A 19,558-nucleotide genomic window follows, 5' to 3' on the forward strand; every position below is an offset into this window, starting at 1 on the left:
GTGTTGCATGATCTTGTTCCAATCTCCCAGATAGAAGCACTGGATCATGAAGAGATCATCGCTATCCTCCCTAATTTCTGGTTTGTGCGTCAGGTTCCAAGCATACCCCATTGTGTCCTTGAAAGAATCTGGATTGAAGAACTTGTGTGTATTCACCTTTGCTACGGTCAACCATCTCGCCACTTCAGAGAGGTCAATGATCTCCTCCTCGCCGACAAACACGTCATGTAGCAGCGTCCTTCAACTTCATCCTCTTCGTATCTTCTTCCAGATTGATTCTAGCCATGCCCTTGCCTTTTCCTTCACCTCTCCTTCAGATCCCATGAAGGACCCCGCCATCGTGAGAGGATTAGGCAGGCAAAGCGCTATCAAGAAGGGGGTTGGTTGTCGGCTCAAAGATAGAGTAACCTCGATGCCGATGGGAGTCAGAAAAGTACATTAAACCCTATTCTCCTAGGGTAGCATACACGCAATACACACATAACATAATACTATAGCGAATTAACGATGCATTTTTTTGAGACAATCTCACGAAGCTTTTTATTAACTCGTCATAACTTTTACAAGAATGAAAGTAAGATCAACGTGTTGGCCTAACCAAACATGGCGACTAGCCCTTAAAGAGAGAGCATACTTCGCTAAATTGTGAGCCTCGACATTGAGCTCGTAAACTCATGACTGGAAATGCAACTATTAAAAAAACCCGGACTGCTCATTGATTAATCTGATAATAGCACAATAGATTGTTGCGCTTCCTTGGTTGATATCATTAATAACAACCTTGCAATCTAATGCCACATGGATCCGCCTCTCGTATAGATCATCCACCAGGTCTAGAACCTTCGCAACTGCTAGTGCTTCAAGCGTTGTTGGATCAAAAATAATTGCAAATGCACCAGATAAGACCCAAGATGATCTCCGCGACAACTCCAATTGAACCACTCCTCGTAAGTGTCGCATCAACATAGATCTTACACAAATTTTCAGAGGGTGAAGCCAATGATTTGGTCTTACTCCCCGCAAAGAAAAAATGATTTGGTCTAACTGGAGCGACAATGACGGTTGTATTGGAGGGCTTGTCTACAATCTAAACATCCTATATAAATGTGTTGATGAAACCATTGGTGGATATCGGGATTTCCAAAATATCTTCAATTATAACCTTCCTCCTTGCTCCATACCGTCCTAAAGGAATATAACCTTCCTCCTAAACTAATACTTTTTTTTTTGAGACAACCTCCTAAACTATACATGCCGTACTTGAGTGGATCCAATATACGCATGTACTTACTACACAATAGCCAGATTGAACAATCGGCCCAACCCAGCCCGGCACAAACTTCACTTCTCTCTCTCTCTCTCTCCCTCCAGCTGTCGTCTCCACACACCCAACCCCAACAGCCCAAGTACCCAACCGCGCCTCCTCTTCTGTTCCTCCGCCGCCGCCGTGCGAATCCTGAGGGTTCGTGGCATGGCTGACACCCTCGACATGTCGCTCGACGACATCATCACCAAGAACAAGCACCATCACCGCCGTGGCCGCCACAACCCAGCGTCCGCCGCCTCGGGAGGATCCGCGCACCCACGCCGCCGCTTCCGCAGCCGCGCCGCCACCCGCGCCGTCGCCGCGCCCTACCACCAACTCAGCCTCCCGCAACAGGTCCATTCCTCCTCCTCCCCCCCTTCTTCCTCGTGATTAAGTAGCCTCCAGCAACAGCTCACTCAAATCTTCTTTCCTCTCTCATGGTCGTGGGGAGCACAGGTGCCGCCGGCTTTCGGATATGTTGCCCAGCCGATGGCCATGGTGACGGCGCCGTCTGCCTTGGACTCGCCCACCAAGCTCTACATCTCCAACCTCGACTACAACGTCTCCAACGAGGATATCAAGGTCGCTAACGCTCCTATCCTAATTGCAGTCTTCTCTGCTATAGTTAATAATCCCTAAAAACTGCACTTTTCCTTGATTTGCTGTCCCTAACAAACTCCCCATACATTCAACTCAAGAGATTTCAACGAGTTCGTAGGCAATTCCGTCATCCGCAGTTCCTTTTTTGTAATGGCTTGCATTCTTCACTGACACAATCATGCACTGGTTCTAGCTTATGTATAGAAATTTGCTTTCTTTCACCTTCCTTTACTGTAGCTGTTAGCTGAGAGTTATTTATCTTTAGGCCTTCAGAGCAATCGCTAACTTCTCTCTGTTTATCGTCTCCTTCTCCTAAAGTTTCTCTACAATGTCCTGTTTACTTTGCTCAGGAACTGTTTTCTGAGATGGGTGAAATCCAGCGGTACTCCATTAACTATGACAAGAGTGGAAGATCAAAGGTTTGCACATGCACTTTCTTCACCTTGTATTTTGTTTGAATGGTCATGAACTCATGATTCATCTCCATTACTGGATCTCCATTTTTCCAGGGAACTGCAGAGGTTGTATTTTCGGCAAGATCATCTGCCGTAGCTGCTCTTAAGAAGTATAACAACGTGCATCTTGATGGCAAACCTATGAAAATTGAAGTCATTGGGACAAACATTGAGGCACCTGCACCCATACCTGCTATTTTCGCTTTGGCTCCATCTCCTGGAAACTTCAGTTTTCCTTCCAAAAGGTTTGTAGCATCTACCCCACGTGCTATGCAGAAACTATTTATATTGTACAGTAGGACCTCAACATCATAGAAATAAGAGAATGCAAAATTTGCCAACATAGATGGGAGCTGAATTGACTCCCTTTTGAAGCAGCCATAGGTAGTTAGCACTATGTTAAAACTTCATTGCCGTCTAAATCAAGAATTTCAACTGTGTATTACTCTGAAGATTTTGAGCAAGTGACAAATCAGTAATAAATTTTGCAGTGGACCTGGAATGGGTGTTAGCGGTCGAGGATGGTCTCGTGGTGGAGGTGGCTTCAGTGGTCGCAGCGGAGGTGGGTTCGGTGGTCGTGGCCGAGGGCGTACGGACCGTGAGCGAGGGAAGGGAGGGGGTCGCATCCTGGAACTTTCTGCTGCAGATCTCGACGCCGACTTGGACAAGTACCACTCGGCTGCAATGCAAATCAGCTAAATGGATCTGGCATTGCATTGCGTGTGTTCTTGTTTTTCTGTAGTGATATATGGTCCTGACCTATATTAATTGGATAACGATCTTTATGCTAAACTGGCATGGTAGAAGGTAGCATTGGGTGATGAAAATGGAGGGGAACATGTGAGGTGCCATTCCTTCATTTGCAATATAGCAGGAGGGAGGGAATTGGGCTATTTGAGATGAAAATTTCTGAAGCTTAATCACATTCAGGTTCTGTTTGGCTGGTTTATGTCTTGTTGCTTCTTGTTGTTAGCTGATTTGTGGCATGTTGCTTCGACAGTTGATTGATTTGTTATTGAATTATTAGGGGAGGCTGCGGCCTTTGGTGATCTCCACCAGAGAAGTGGGGAGGCTGTGGAGAAATTAGAGTTACAGTAATAAAAATCAACTCATTCCACGTACGCACATGTAGAGAGTAGTAGCCCTAAATATATGGAGTAGTATGTATAACTGGAGTGTACAATAATTGATAATTAATGTTCATGGATCACTGTCATCATGAATCAATCAAAAAGAAAAGAAAAGAAGTTCCTATGGATGATGGTTGCTGCGCACGAGGCGTCAGTCGTCCCTCTCGGGCGCGGGCGGACCGGACCTGTGATCGAGCCATGCGATGATGTCGAAGAAGACCTTGTCGATGTTCTCCGGCAGCTCGCCGGAGGTGAGGGCGTGCCACATGCCCGGGTAGAGCTTGAGCGTCTTGTCCGTGCTGGGCGCCTCCCGGCAGAGGAGCTGGCTGACGGAGGGGTCCGTGACCCTGTCGCCTCCCCCGTGCACGACCAGGAAGGGCAGCGTCACCTGCGTGAGCACCTCGCTCTCGACGCGGAGGCTGGCCCGGAGGAGCTCGTGCGCCGTCTTGAGCCGCGGCCGCCCCTTGTAGCAGTAGGGGTTGCGGCGGATCTCGTCGCGCTTGGCCTGCGTCCGGTAGGCGGCGCCGATGACGTTCCTGGTGGGCACCACCTTCCACGTCGGGATGAACCTGGTGACGGCCTCCAGCACCTTGATCACCGCCGGGTGCGGCTTCATCTCCTCCGTGATCTTGCACATGGGCGCCACCAGCACGGCCCCCGCCCAGTAGGACGGCCGCGCCCGGTGGAGCAGCAGCGCCACCGCGCCGCCCATGGACTCGCCCAGCAGGAACCGAGGCAGCTGAGGAGATTGGTTGGCGGCGACGGCGGCGGTGAAGTAGGCGTCGCAGTCGCCGAGGAGGACGTCGAAGGAGGGGACGTAGCCCCTGAGGCCGTCCGACTTGCCGTGGCCCTCGTAGTCCATGCCGTAGACGGCGTAGCCGGCCTGCGCCAGCCGCACCCCGGTGCCGCGCATCGTCACGCTGCACTCCACCGCGTAACCTGCATATGTCGATCGATCAATGATGTTGTAATGGTGCTAGCTAGCTAGATTAATCAGCTCCATTGATGAAGGTAGCGATCGATTAGCGTACGTACCGTGGCACATGAAGACGAGGGCCTTGATTGGTCTGGCGTTGGCGGGGAGCCACCGGCAGGTGAAGAGCTTCATCCCACGCGCGTTCTTGATGTATTCTTCTTCGTACTCGTAGCCGTCATCAACGTTGTTGCTGCCGCTGCTGCTGAGCTTGGTCATCATCGATCTCTTCGACTCGTCGTGCAGAAAGAAGACAAACTTAATTATGAAGATCGAATTTGTCCGAAAGCAAGAGAGGAGATGCATGGGATGGGAGTACGTACGTATATATAGGTGATGCGCGGTTGCATGTTTAAACTGGTACGTAGTTACAGATCGATCGTACAAGGTGTGGACTGCGCGCGTTTCTTTCGTCATTCGTACGTGCGGACCAAGCAAATGCAACAGATTTAATCACCGACGTCGCAAATCGCAACCGATATTCACATACATACGTACGCGCGCAGAACTTATATTTATGGATCGATCATGGAGTTGATTATTACATAGACGGATTTATTCCCAAGATTATATCGGTTCACTCCTCTCGACATATCCACTTCGAAGAACCATAAGGAAACTACTTCCACTTGTGTTTTCCACCAAAGAGGCCATGCTTCCCTCCAAAGAGACGCATGCGCTTGCCATGCTTGAACTTGCCGCCATACCCATAGCCGTAGCGTCCATGCTTCTTGAACTTGCCGCCGTAGTGATGATGGTAACCCGCAGGACGGTGGTACTATCCGCCGTGGCCGTGATGGCCATGGCTCAAGTGATGCGCGCCATAGGCCGCCGCCGCCGCCGCACCGCCGGCAACAAGCAAAGATCCTCCGTGACCTGCACGATCGATATCCATTCATGATAGATCCATGGATCGAGTAGCCTAGCAAGGTATACGTTAGGTAGGTGGTGATCGATGGATAGATACGAACCGTGATAGCCACCTTGATGGTGGGGATAGCTGGAGGGTGGACACCCGTATGCTCCTGCTGATGGATAGCCATGCCCATATCCCTGTGGCTGTGGAGGGTAATAGGCAGGAGGGCATCCATGCCCGGCTTGTGGAGGGGGGTATGCAGGGTACGCGATGGGCGGAGACGAGTAGGCGCTTGGGTAGTAGCCCCCAAGGCCTCTGCTGTTGGTGTCGTTGCCGCACTGCTTGTTTCCACCTCCCATGGCGCTTGGGTAGTAGCTCGACTGGTCGACGGTGTAGCTAGCTAGTTCATCCTGTCCATGTGCTAATGTTAAACTTATAGCCTTGGTGAGGTAGCACACCCAGCAAGCATCTCCTGAAATTCCTTCTCGATCGGAATCGCTAGCTAGCCACCTTTTGCTTTCAATGGACGGAGCAAGTTAACTGCGTACGTGCAGCTCCTCCTTTGGTGGGATTCCATTTGATATCCTTCTTTAATGCCAGAGATATTGCAAGAGTGTGTGTCGAACATATTCCATCTCGTTTTACATATGCTTCCCGTGTCTCATCTCGACAAATAGAAAGCGTGCATCCACTTTCTCTATGGCCTCACGTACCTAACTTGATAATTCGCACGCACTCTCGACCTTTTTCGTGCCCTAATTAATTTATCGCCTCGAACCGAATCGACTATTCTACCACCATCTTATACTGTTCTATCAAGGTGTGTACCGCCCATGTAGTAGATTATAACACAAAGTACATCAACGACTTTGATGACATGTCTCGTAATCGCTGTTACGAAACCAACCTATTCACACCCTCCCCACTGCACACAGTTAGGGCTGAAATGTGTGTGATGTTCTAATCGCAACAGTGGCCGTGTGTGAAGTGTCAGGCTAAAAGTTAGGATACGTCACACATGGTTGTCTTAAATCACTACTGTAGATTAGGTCACCGCACACATAGTTGTGAACCGTCGCCTTGCCATGGTGTGTGATAAGGGGAGGTGGGTGGGGGTGCATCGCACACGTTAAGGCACAACTATGCACAATTGGTCGATAGGCTTGGTATTAAGGGCCAGTTCTTTTGGCAACTTAAAAAATAAGCCGCCTCCTCCTCAGCTTTTCCCATAAGCCGTCTTTCTTATTTATTGGGGCTTCTAAACTAGTTATGAAATAATTAATTTAGAAGTCTCAACAAATTTTTGGAGCGGCTTATTTTTTAAGCCGTCCAAAAGAACTGGCCCTAAATATGTGCGATGGGTTGATCGTTGAGCTATTGCAAACAATGAACCAGAACAATACACGTGTGAGGTCTGTCATACATCTCACATGATTTGAAGGGTAGAAACGTCTACGCTCGGACCTCTTGTCACGCACGATTAGAGCACCCAATAACGTTGGATTGGAAAGTTCATCACACATGATTTACCAGATATAAATGTATGTGTCCCAAACTGAAAGTGCGTTATATCGACTAGAGGGGGGGTGAATAGGCGATTTTTATGAAAGTCTTCAAAACGTGGAAGTTATGAAGACAAACAGTAGAGATATGCCTATCACTATGCAGCGGAAGTTAGATTACACTAGGCAAGCCATGGTCAAGTATTCAATAGAGTGAAAGCACAATGACAAATAGCTGCAGTGTAATAAGGATCAGGTAGGAAGAAGTTATGAAGCCAATCAAATCATACAGTTACGTTGTGAGGACAAAAGATAGAGCAAGCATGCAATGGCTTCGCAATGAATAACAATAAGTTAAAAGGAAGTGAAGATGAAACCAGTGATGCGTTGAAGACAATGATTTGTTGGACCAGTTCCAGTTGCTGTGACAACTGTACGTCTGGTTGGAGCGGCTAGGTATTTAAACCAAAGGACACACAGTCCCGAACACCCAGTCCTGAACACGCAGCTCAGGACACCCAGTCCTCATCGTATTATCCTTGAGCTAAGGTCACACTGACCTCGCCCAATCACTCTGGTAAGTCTTCAAGGTAGACTCCCAAACCTTCACAGACTTCGTTCACCGGCAATCCACAATTTCTCTTGGATGCTCAGAACGTGACGCCTAACCGTCTGGAGGATGCACAGTCCTCAAGTGTAATAAGTCTTCAGATCACTCAGACAAGAGACTTAAGTGATGCCCAATTTACTCTGGCTCTGGGTGGTTAGGGCTTTTCTCTTCACTAGGAATTTTCTCTTAAAGGCTTCGAGGTGGGTTGCTCTCAACGACAAAAGCCGTGCACTGAAATCTAAGCAGCCTACTGTTTATGGTTGTAGGGGGTGGACTATTTATAGCCACTGGGCAACCCGACCTGATTTGTCCGAAATGACCCTGGGTCACTAAGGAACTGACACGTGTTCCAACGGTCAGATTTCGAACTCACACGGCAACTTTACTTGGGCTACAAGTAAAGCTGACTTGTCCGTCTCTGGACAAGATTTGCTCTCATAGTCTTTGCTCGAAGACATATGTTTTGAATTAGGCATCACTTCAGTCATTCTGACTGGTTCTCTTGGACCCCACTTAACAGTATGGTGGTTCCTATGACTCAACACAAATGAAATAAAACTACGAAGGATCTAAGTCTTCGAGTTCCATAGGCTTCACGTGGTGTCTTCTCTTGTCATAGTCTTCAATGTGAATATCTTCATATACCACCATTGTCTTCAATGTCTTCGTACATTTTTAGGGGTCATCTCTGGTAGCAAAACCGAATCAATGAGGGACTTCTACCTGTGTTATCCTGCAATTCTTACAAACACATTAGTCCCTCAACTAGGTTTGTCGTCAATACTCCAAAACCAACTAGGGGTGGCACTAGATGCACTTACAATCTCCCCCTTTTTGGTGATTGATGACAAACTAGTTGAAGTTTTCAACGGGGAATATAATTTGTGAAATTGTAAAGGAATTGTCTTCATAAGCTGCAAGGGCTCCCCCTGAAGATGTGCATATAAGTAATTTGCTTCTTGAATGCAAATGCACATGGTAGGTTGTACTTGTGGAGATCCACTTCAACTTATGATGACAATCCACTATGCATGTAAAGGTATATGAAGATAATGACATGCATAATGAAAAATGGACGTCTGCAGAATGATCTAAGTGCGGAATTTATCGTTGCACATGCAGAATTTATCTTCGCAAAACAAGGTGACAAACAGGTAGCAGACGACCATCGAGTCTAAGTGTTACAACTCAAAGAAGCAAATGTAGCAGAATGGGAGTTGTAAGCACGAAGCAAAATGTAGCAGAATATAAGGCACCCGCCCATATTGACCCGCTTGAAGACTAACAACATTATATGCTTCTCCCCTTTTGTCAGTGATGACCAAAAAGGTTTGAAGACATAGAGTGTTCTACGCGTTCCCATGAGCAGCAGGGTCGGTGGAGTTGTTTGGCGGTGCGGAAGAGCTTGGTGCAGAGTCGACACGCGCTGAAGGAGGTGGTGGTGATGTAGCGTCGTCTTCTTCCTCGATGATTCTTGCAGTCACTGTGGCAGCAAATGAAGAGAACTCTGAGTCTTCAAGTGATGGAGTTCCGCGCAGCACAACTCTTCTGGGGGGTGTGGAGTCAAACTTGAATCTCTCTCTGAAGCCATCCTCGTGAAGATCAGCTTCAGAGCACATCAACGTGAGTCCTTTCCAGGTGCGGCGACAGGTTTCATGTGCAACGAATGCATTCTTGGTGGCAATATTTCTGATGCGATTGACATCCACCAAGAGGCTTTTCATCTGTCTCTTCAGCCAGTCGTGATGCCTATCCTGCTTTTGGTGAAGGGCCACAAGAAGCTCTCGGTCATTGAGGGCACGAGCGCGCTTCTTGGGTCTTTGAGCAGTTGTGCTGTCAGTGGCTTCAGTTGATGCAGGGCGTGGTGCACGTGTAGTGCCAGCCAACGGATACACCCTGGAGATGGCTTCAACACCTTCAACGTTCTGCGTGAAGCTCTGGTGTTCTGCATTCTGAAGACTCAACGGTTGCTTGGCAGGCTCAGGATATATAGCTTCAGCAGAGGTGTCCACATCTGGCAAGAAGATCCGATGGTTGCGGGCTGAGGGCTGATATGAGATTGTAGAGTGCAGTTTGATCAGCCTCATTACCCACGGAGCATAGAACTTCAAACCAAATAAATCTGAGCCTGATGCAGCTAGTTGGTGGATGAAGAAGTCCTGAGCGTTGAAGCATTTGCCATGGATGATACAAAATATTAGAGTCTTCATTGCACCCTCAATCTTGGCATGTGGGGAATGTCCCTTAATGGGCCAGAGAGTCCGCCGGATGATGTGATAGATGGTTCGGGGCAGGTACTCAAGGTCTTCAACGAAGAACTCTGTTGGATAAGGAGCATCATGGGGCAATGGCTTCATCATTGAGAGCATCTGACTCATATTTGGTTCAGGCCTCTGGAATATGCTCTCAATAGCTTCAGCATGTAGTTGACAGCCTTCCTCGAAGAATTCGCCAGGAGTGGGCAGGCCGGTGAGCTCAATGATATCAAATGCATTGGCTTCATGATGGACATTGCCGGTCATCCACTCCAGGACCCAAGTCTTCGGATCTCTGTTGTATCCTTTAATATGGAGGGTGGCATAGAATTGAAGCAGAAGCTCTTCATTCTAGTGCTCTTCATCAGTGACAAACTATAGCAGACCCACTTGCTTAAAGCAATCCAAAGCTTCCTCTAAACAGGGCAGACCAGCAATGGCTTCAACATCAAGGCGCTTGTGCGGGAAGATGCGACCTTGGTTGTATAGGATGCATGAATAGTAGTTGCGCTGAGGATAGCTCCAGAACCTATCTGATGCAATCCGTTCCCTTGAATAGGGGTTCTTGGAGCTGTTGAAGAACGTATTATCTTCCTTGAAGCTATTGATGTTGAAGGAACCAGGTGCTGCAGGACCTGGGAACCTTGGCAGTCTTGGGATTGGCGTCTGGACTTGAGGCCTGTGCTCAACATGGTAATCAAATTGGAGGCCTGCAGCAGACTCAGGAACAGACGTGTCTGGATCAGTAGCTTCACTGTCTTCTGAAGCTTTGGGTGGGGAGGGCTCCACATTGGCTTCGGTGTTGGTTGTGGCAGCCGCAACATTTTCAGCCTCCACTTGACGAGTTGGAGGGTCAGACTCAGGCACGTTCTCCTGGAGAACTGCTTCTTGTTGGAGCGGGGGAGTTGGAGCTTGAGGTACTTCTTCATTTTCTTCGGCTGATGCAGCCGGAATGTCGTCAGCAGAGTCTTGAGGCCGTGGTCCTTTGCGAAGCCTGCGGAATGCATACGACGCCTGTGGAGTTGGAGTGGGCTGGACCTCAGATTCTTCTTCCACTTGTGGGCGATCCGCCCATGACGCATCTTGTGCAATTGGTGTCAGAGGACGACCAATGCTAATGAGTTCGCTTGTTTCAAGCTGAGGAAGGGCTGCATCATCTTGTACATTGTCGTGATGACCAATGTCTTCAACAGCGATGGGGTCGGCTGCTGGAATGTCTTCCGCTTCAGGAGCCTCTGTGGGAGCAGGCTCATGAACTGTCAGCTGACGATCTGCGTCAGGATAGATGACAGAGAGGGGTTCAACCATTAAGGGCTCTGTGGGAGTAGCCCGAGCTTTCTTGATCTTGCGCTTCTTCTTGGTGGGGTTAGAAGGAGAGGCTTCAGAGTGTTTCCTCTTCCTAGCTTCAGCCTCTGCAGTCCGTGTCTTCTTGAGCTCTGAAGCGGTTGACCGGCTCTTTGGCTTCGAGCCAGTCGTAGCAGTGGGGAAGACAATCGGAACAGCTTCTTGCCTTGGTGCCTCTGGTTCAGCCATAGCAGGCTTCTTCTTCTTCTTCGCAGCCATCCTGGGGTCGATGCCAGGACGCCCAAGTGCCTTGCGCTTCTCGGCCTCATTGTAGGCCTGCACACATCTGTCTGCCAGAGTCTTCATTCGCTCCCGCGAACCCTGAGCTTCTGTACGCTTCTTCAAAAAGTTTTCTTTGAGCTCGTGTAGCATGACCTTGAAGTTCTTCACTTCTTGCATGCTGAGTTTGGCCATGTGCTTCTTGAACTGAGCCTTTTCAAAATCAATTTTCTGCTTCAGTTCAACAATGCGCTGGGCAATTGCAAGTTCTGAAGCAATAGCGCCTTGGAAGGCGACGCTGAGGCCAACGGGCAGCTGCAGATCTTCGAAGCTGATGTTTGGTGTGGCAAACCACTCGTCAATGAAGTTGTGGATGATGACAACATCAAAGAGAGGCGGATTGTTGAATATTTCAGCTTCTTCTTTGCTCTTGATGAGTTGCTCAAGAGCGTCATCTCCAAGATCTTCATCGCCTGACAGATCAATGGTTTCACTGCGCAGAATGGCAGCGGCTGTGAGCTCTTTCCCTGTGTGTGGCTGAGGCATCTTGGCCTTCTGGGGCTTGGGTACTCGTGATAAGTCTTCAGACTGCACACTGTCTTCAGGAGGTGCAGTTGCCAGTGGCTTCGCCCTTGAGATTTTGGGTGAAGGGGCCTGCCTTGAAGCTTTTGGCTTCTTCGACTGCTTTGGCTTCGGTACAGCAGGCGCTTCATCAGACTCAGTGTCAGTTGGAGGCTCATTCACTACGGCCCCTTGAACCTTGATGTAGGTGATGAGGCCGTCAAGGTTGGCGAAGGTACCGATGATATTGGGTTCTGCGGTGCGTGTGCCATCTGCCCTTGGTGAGGAGGGACTAGGGTTGAAGTCAAGTCCAAACTTCTTCTTATTCTGCTTCGCTGAGTTTTGCGCAAACTGGAAGTTGCGCTTGAACAGATTGTCGTCACGACACCAGAGTAGTGACGACGGATGTGCATCTTCAGTCTGTTGCCCACGAACCATGCATGGATAGAAGCCTTGAGCTATGGCTTCATCTCTGGTCCTGGGTACAAGATTTTTGAATAGAATGTCTCCCCACGGTCGCTTGATGGCGCTTTTCTCAGCATACTCCTGGGTGACGAAGCGGTATTTGAACCATTGCTCTGCCCAATAGCGTCGAATCCATTGGATTCGGGTCTTGCGCTGGTCGTAACTCTCTTCAGGATCTGTTTTATACATTTCTGCCAGATCATCAGGCAGATCTTTGGATGTGCCACCACGGCGCTGTCTGCCTCCCTTCCTTGCTGCTGTTTCTGAAGCCATAAACTTTAACTTGAAAGGCTTCAATATGTTCAAAGGCTTCAAAGGCTTTCTCTTGCTGGAACTGGCTTCAGGAGAACTGATGTGATGCTGTAAGAACTCTGCAAATGAATGCAGACTATGAGAACCAAAGGATTCTCCCACGGACATGTACCTGTGATAGCATTAAGGTGCGAGGGAAGGGGAAGAGGTCATATGCATTCTCAGAAGATTTTGAAGATAAATCGGTTTAGAAGACATTGACCTCATTGTGCGAAGACATTCACTCATAGAAAAGAAGTTGGTTCCAGATTTGTACGAACCCACAGATCAGTACAAGTGAGGAATCTAACTACTTCATGAAGCACAAGTGAATATACTAGACAAGTTATGAGATGCAGACTAAGAGAGATCTAACTTGTGTGAATAGAAACTTCTCATGGCAGAAAGTGACAGAACTATAGGATCAAAAGGGGCTGTAAAAAGAAGATTTATTTACCACACTTAGAACTGCTAGACGGAGTGGGAGATGAGGCCGAGCAGTTTAATCCTCCGTGCCCTAATTTGGTGACGGAAGACACCTACGGCGACGGCGGAGAGGACGATGTCCGCGGTCGGCATGAAAACGGCGTCGGAGAGGTTGTGGCAGTGAAGCGCTTCGTCGCCGGCGTCGTCGAGAGCTAGCGGTGGCGCTAGGGTTCGTGCGAGGGAGGAAGAAGGAGATAATGACCGCGGTAAGTGTGAATTTATAGGCACAGGGGCGGCACATCGCTATTACACAGGTGCCCCTGGCGATTCGCATCTGATCAGCACGTGGCCATCATGCGGAATTTTGGGGGCAGTTCCACGTCCCACGCACGCCTAGATTGTCGGGTGGTCGTTCCTACTTCTCCGGATTTCTTGTGGATGAATGAGCATTGAAAACTGTTTTAAAGATTGTCTCTGTGTCTTCTGCTGACAAGGACGCAGAGAGGACATTCGACAGTTTCAATAGAATGCATATGACTTGGAGAGATAGAATTTGAGATAGAAAGCATAGAGAGATAAGGGTCCGATCACATTCACTTAGTTCAAAAGATTCAAACAAGAAGACATAGCTATAAGTGAATGTTGTAGAGGACAGAACACTAGTATATATATATGTATCGACATAGTGAAGATAATCATGAAGACATGTTGAGATTGAAGCCAAACCAAATGTGAAGATATTGCGAGGTAACGCCATGAGTGAAACACTTCAAAATAGAACGTTTGGTGGCGGCGTTACCCACCGTATAGGAAGTATTAGACCCAGACACGGCGCACAATTATCGTGGCGCTCCGAAGTCAAATTCCATATTAATGTATTCACACTTAATATGTATGTCTTTATTGATTGAAGATATACATTACTTCGTGTGTTGCACAGCTAAGTCATCAATATGCATAAGTGTTAGGATGTGTGCCTGATCACAGGACATTTGAGGATTCCAGGATATTTAGCTCACACCGTAACTTGCAAAATCTCTTCTCATCCAAGGGCTTGGTGAAGATATCTGCCAATTGCTCTTCAGTGTTGACGTGAATGATATCAATATCTTCCTTCACAACATGATCTCTGAGAAAGTGATGACGAATTTCAATGTGCTTTGTCTTCGAGTGCTGAACAGGGTTGTTGGCGATCTTGATGGCGCTTTCGTTGTCGCAGTAAAGTGGCACTTGCTTCAGATGAATGCCATAGTCCTTGAGAGTTTGCTTCATCCACAGAAGCTGAGCGCAGCAAGATCCAGCAGCAATGTATTCGGATTCAGCAGTGGAGAGAGATACACAGTTCTGCTTCTTTGAAGACCAACATACAAGTGATCGTCCCAGAAAGTGGCATGTGCCTGATGTAGACTTCCGATCAACCTTGTCACCAGCATAATCAGCATCCGAGAATCCAACCAGATCAAACTCTGAGCCCTTTGGATACCATAATCCTAGAGTTGGGGTGTGAGCCAAATATCGAAGAATTCGCTTCACAGCTAAGTGATGCGACTCCTTTGGTGCCGCTTGAAATCGAGCACACATGCAAACACTAAGCATAATATCTGGCCTAGATGCACATAAATAAAGCAAAGAACCAATCATGGAGCGGTATACCTTTTGATCAAACTCTTTACCATTGTCGTCGGGACCCAGACGATGTTTGGCTGGCATTGGTGTTGTGAAGCCTTTGCAGTCTTGCATACCGAACTTCTTCAGGCACTCTTTAAGATATTTCTCTTGAGATATGAAGATGCCGTTGCGTTGTTGCCGTATTTGAAGACCGAGGAAGAACTTCAGCTCCCCCATCATAGACATCTGATATTGCTCTTGCATCATATAGCCAAACTCTTCACTGTACTTCTGATTGGTGCAGCCGAAGATAATGCCATCCACATATATTTGGCACACAAACAGTTCACCATCATATGTCTTCGTGAAGAGAGTGGGATCTAGGGAACCAGGTATGAAGCCTTTGCTCTTCACGAAGTATTTGAGTGTGTCATACCAGGCCCTAGGGGCTTGTTTGAGGCCATACAGTGCCTTGTTGAGCTTGTATACCATGTCAGGATGTTTTGGATCTTCAAACCCTAGTGGTTGTGCAACATACACTTCTTCTTCAATCTTGCCATTGAGAAAGGCACTCTTCACATCCATTTGATACAGAGTTATGTTGTGATGATTTGCATAGGCCAGTAGTATACGTATGGCTTCAAGCCTAGCCACAGGAGCAAATGTTTCATCGAAGTCAATGCCTTCCACTTGAGTATATCCTTGAGCAACGAGGCGAGCTTTGTTTCTGACGATTTGACCATGCTCATCTTGCTTGTTGCGGTATATCCATTTGGTGCCTATTATGTTATGCTTCCGTGGATCAGGACGCTTAACCAATTCCCATACATTGTTCAGCTCAAACTGTTGAAGCTCTTCTTGCATTGCTTGAATCCATTCAGGTTCCATAAAGGCTTCTTCAACTTTCTTGGGTTCTGAAATTGAGATGAATGCGAAGTGCCCACAGAAATTTGCCAGTTGAGTTGCCCTTGAACGAGTGAGTGGACCAGGTGCATTGATGCTGTCAATTATTCTGTCAATCTGCACTTCATTGGCAACATGAGGATGTACAGGGCGAAGACTTTGCTCTTGCTGATCTGTGTTGTCGTTGGGAGGAATGTCTTCAGGCTGAGCATTGTCTTCATGTGAATCAGGTGCTGAGATGATAGGTTCTTCTTCAGGATGAGCTTCAGAAGGTACAATCTCTCCAGTTCCCATAAGCTTGATTGATTCACTAGCTGGAACTTCATCTAGCACATTTGGCAATTGCTCTCTTTGTGAACCATTGGTTTCATCGAACCGCACATCCACTGTTTCAACCACTTTGTAGTGAAAGAGATTGAAGACTCTGTAGGAGTGCGAATCCTTTCCATATCCAAGCATGAAGCCCTCATGTGCTTTTGGTGCAAACTTTGAGGTATGGTGTGGGTCCTTGATCCAGCATCTTGCGCCAAATACTCTGAAGTAACTGACATTTGGCTTCTTGCCAGTTAGGAGTTCATAAGATGTCTTGTTCAGAAGCTTGTGAAGATAAACGCGGTTGATTGTATGGCATGCAGTGTCAATAGCTTCAGTCCAGAATTTTCTTGGAGTCTTGTATTCATCTAGCATTGTTCTGGCCATCTCAATGAGTGTTCTGTTCTTGCGTTCGACGATGCCATTTTGCTGTGGCGTGTACGGAGCTGAGAATTCATGAGTGATGCCCAATGTATCAAGATATGTATCAAGGCCAGTGTTCTTGAATTCAGTGCCATTGTCACTTCTGATGTGCTTTATCTTGGCACCATAATTGTTCATAGCTCGATTTGCGAAGCGTCTGAAGACATCCTGCACTTCAGTCTTGAAAAGGATTATGTGCACCCAAGTATATCTAGAGTAATCATCAACAATGACAAAGCCATAGAGGCAAGCAGTAGTGGAAAAAGTTGAGTAGTGAGTGGGACCAAAAAGATCCATGTGAAGCAGTTCGAAGGGTCGAGTAGTGGTCATGATTGTCTTCGAGGGATGTTTTGCCCTCGTCATTTTCCCTGCTTCACAGGCACCGCATAAGTGATCTTTCTTGAACTTGACGCCCTCGATGCCTATGACATGCTTCTTCTTCGCAAGGGTGTGGAGGTTCCTCATGCCAGCATGCCCAAGCCTCCGATGCCAAAGCCAGCATTCTGAAGCTTTTGCAAGAAGACATACTGCAAGCTGTGGCCCTGCTGAGAAATCTACCACATACAAATCATCTTTCCGATACCCTTCAAACACTAGAGACTTGTCAAATTCCATTAGTACCAGGCAACGATATTTTCCAAATACCACGATCATGTTTAAATCGCAAAGCATTGAGACAGACATTAAGTTGAAGCCAAGGGATTCAACAAGCATGACTTTATCCATGTGTTGATCCTTTGAGATTGCAACTCTACCTAGACCCAATACCTTACTTTTACCAGTGTCAGCAAATGTGATGTGGCTTTTGTCGGATGGACGTAAGGTTGAGTCCATAAGAAGACTTCTTTTGCCGGTCATGTGATTTGTACACCCACTGTCAATAATCCATTCTGAAGACTCTGAAGACGCTTGTGTCGTACCCTACAGTGCAGTTAGGGGGATAGGCTTCACGAAGAGAATTGTGAAGCAAAAACATTTGACGAACCAGTGGGTTATGAAAACTTAGATCCAGGTTAGGACTGATAGGGAGAGTAGCATGCGATTCAGGAACGAAATACATAGTGATGCCATTAGGGCATTTTATCTTGCGCCCTGCAAGATTTTTAAGGTCCCCAGCAATAGCGTCAGAAGATTTTGGTTTTCTGCTGGAGACCTTTCCCTGCAAAAGAGAGTTAAGCTTTCTTAACCACCCACATCTTCAAGGGTGGCTTAGAAGCAATAAGTCTAAGTGCAGCATCTGAGAATTTTGGCTTTGGAGCCCTAGCAAACAGTCTAGCAGGAGGACAATAGTACTCATAAGAATAGGCAGAATAGTTCTTGGTCATATGAACATGACGGTTTGATGAACCGCTCTCATATTCATATGCCTGAGTATGGTTTCCCTGCAAAACATTTGCGTTAGTGCGACTCAGGTGAGTCCTCTGTCTGTATGGAGCCTTTGGGCTGAGGTTTGTCTTTTTCATGTGAGGTGTCATGAAGACATTCACAAGAAGATTTTCCAGACACGTTTTCGGAACCCAGATCTTCTTCATAGGCGATCTATTCCTGCAGTTAGTACCAATGTACCTGGCAAACACTTCACCATTCTGATTCTTAAACAGTTTATAGTTTGCATCAAAGGATTCATCAATGATAATGGGGTTAGCACAAGTGAAGCCAGATAAATTGGATGGATCTGCTGAGGATTCCTTTGCAGCAACCCATGTGGTTTTGGGGTACTGCTCAGGTTTCCAGTAAGAGCCATCTGCATTTATTTTCCTTGTGAACCCAACACCCTCTTTCCTAGGGTTTCGGTTCAGAATCTGCTTCTTAAGGACATCACATAATGTCTGGTGCCCTTTAAGACTTTTGTACATCCCTGTTTCAAGCAATGTCTTCAACCTAGCATTCTCATCAGCAATAGCAGTGGTATCCTCAGCAGAGGGGTTAGTTACCATTTCAACGGTTGAAGATATTGCAACAGCAGTAGCAGTAGAACATTCAGCAACAGAAGTAGCATTATCACGCTCAATGCATTTAAGGCATGGTGGTTCAAATTCTTCCTGAGCGGAACTGATCTATTCGGCTCGAAGTGACTCGTTTTCCTTTTGAAGATCTTCATGATCCGCTCTCAACTTCTCAAGTTCTTGCTTCCTTTGAAGATAATCATAGGAAAGCTTTTCATGAGTAGTTGAGAGAGTCTCAAGACGATCTTCAAGTTCCTGATACTTAACGTGAAGATTTTTTATGTCTTCAATTAAGGATTCAGATCGAGTCATTTCAGCACCCAACAGATCATCGCTTCTGTCTAACAGTTTTTGAATATGTTCCATGGCCTTTTGTTGTTCAGTTGCAATTTTAGCAAGTGTTTTGTAGCTGCGTTTTGAATCACAATCAGTGTCATCGTCACTGGATGTTTGATAGTGAGTAGTGCGTTTGTTTACCTTGGCACCGTGGGCCATGAAGCAGTAGGTAGGAGTGGAGTCGTCCTTGTCATTTGCATCGGTGTTGGTGATGAAGTCATTGTCTTCAGTGTTGAATATGGACTTGGCGACGTATGCTGTAGCCAGATTTGCAATGCCAGAATCAGATTCCTCCTCACACTCCACCTCTGCCTCCTCAGAAGCGGACTCCTCCTCAGAATCCATTTCCTTGCCAACAAACGCATGTGCCTTGCCAGATGAGCTCTTCTTGTGTGATGAAGACTTTGAGGAAGACTTGGAAGAAGACTTTGAGTATTTCTTCTTCTTCTTGTCGTCAGAGTCATATTCCTTGCTCGTCTTCTTCCTTCTGTTCTTATTGTCCCACTGTGGACACTCAGAGATGAAGTGTCCAGTTTTCTTGCACTTGTGGCATGTTTTCTTCTTGTAGTCATGAGCAGAAGCTTCATCATTCCTTGAGCTTGATCGTGAAGACTTTCTGAAGCCTTTCTTCTTGGTGAATTTTTGGAACTTCTTCATGAAGGAAATATGCCCTAGAGGCAATAATAAGGTTATTATTTATTTCCTTATTTCATGATAAATGTTTATTATTCATGCTAGAATTGTATTAACCGGAAACATAATACATGTGTGAATACATAGACAAACAGAGTGTCACTAGTATGCCTCTACTTGACTAGCTCGTTAATCAAAGATGGTTATGTTTCCTAACCATAGACAAAGGAGTTGTTATTTGATTAACGGGATCACATCATTAGTTGAATGATCTGATTGACATGACCCATTCCATTAGCTTAGCACCCGATCGTTTAGTATGTTGCTATTGCTTTCTTCATGACTTATACATGTTCCTATGACTATGAGATTATGCAACTCCCGTTTGCCGGAGGAACACTTTG

The 19,558-nt window shown here is 46.8% G+C and overlaps 2 protein-coding genes across 2 annotated transcripts; one reads left to right on the plus strand and one right to left on the minus strand.

The window, feature by feature from the left end:
* Window positions 1–1,323: 1,323 nt before the first annotated feature.
* LOC123086296 (THO complex subunit 4A) lies at window positions 1,324–3,310 on the plus strand. The gene is made up of 5 exons (XM_044508045.1): window positions 1,324–1,660; window positions 1,763–1,888; window positions 2,257–2,325; window positions 2,416–2,606; window positions 2,853–3,310. Exons 1-5 carry the CDS (start codon window positions 1,472–1,474, stop codon window positions 3,058–3,060), a joined length of 783 nt encoding a protein of 260 aa, XP_044363980.1. The 5' UTR covers window positions 1,324–1,471; the 3' UTR covers window positions 3,061–3,310.
* Window positions 3,311–3,479: 169 nt separating this feature from the next.
* On the minus strand, window positions 3,480–5,803 carry LOC123086295 (caffeoylshikimate esterase). Its single transcript, XM_044508044.1, has 3 exons — window positions 5,436–5,803; window positions 4,527–5,340; window positions 3,480–4,430 (listed from the first exon to the last, which is right to left on the minus strand). The coding sequence occupies exons 2-3, from the start codon at window positions 4,879–4,881 to the stop codon at window positions 3,643–3,645; spliced, it is 1,143 nt and encodes a 380-aa protein (XP_044363979.1). The 5' UTR covers window positions 4,882–5,340; window positions 5,436–5,803; the 3' UTR covers window positions 3,480–3,642.
* Between the last annotated feature and the right edge of the window lie 13,755 nt (window positions 5,804–19,558).

This window comes from Triticum aestivum, chromosome 4A (assembly GCF_018294505.1).
Source record: "Triticum aestivum cultivar Chinese Spring chromosome 4A, IWGSC CS RefSeq v2.1, whole genome shotgun sequence".
NCBI lineage: Eukaryota > Viridiplantae > Streptophyta > Magnoliopsida > Poales > Poaceae > Triticum > Triticum aestivum.

Bases quoted from the DNA above. Each gene is read 5' to 3' on its own strand.
- LOC123086296 (XM_044508045.1), top strand. From the start codon at position 1,472: ATGGCTGACACCCTCGACATGTCGCTCGACGACATCATCACCAAGAAC. The intron at 1,661-1,762 runs GTCCATTCCTCC...TGGGGAGCACAG, and splicing joins AACTCAGCCTCCCGCAACAG to GTGCCGCCGGCTTTCGGATA. The intron at 2,326-2,415 runs GTTTGCACATGC...CCATTTTTCCAG, and splicing joins ACAAGAGTGGAAGATCAAAG to GGAACTGCAGAGGTTGTATT.
- LOC123086295 (XM_044508044.1), bottom strand. From the start codon at position 4,881: ATGACGAAAGAAACGCGCGCAGTCCACACCTTGTACGATCGATCTGTA. The intron at 4,431-4,526 runs GTACGTACGCTA...CGACATATGCAG, and splicing joins CCTCGTCTTCATGTGCCACG to GTTACGCGGTGGAGTGCAGC.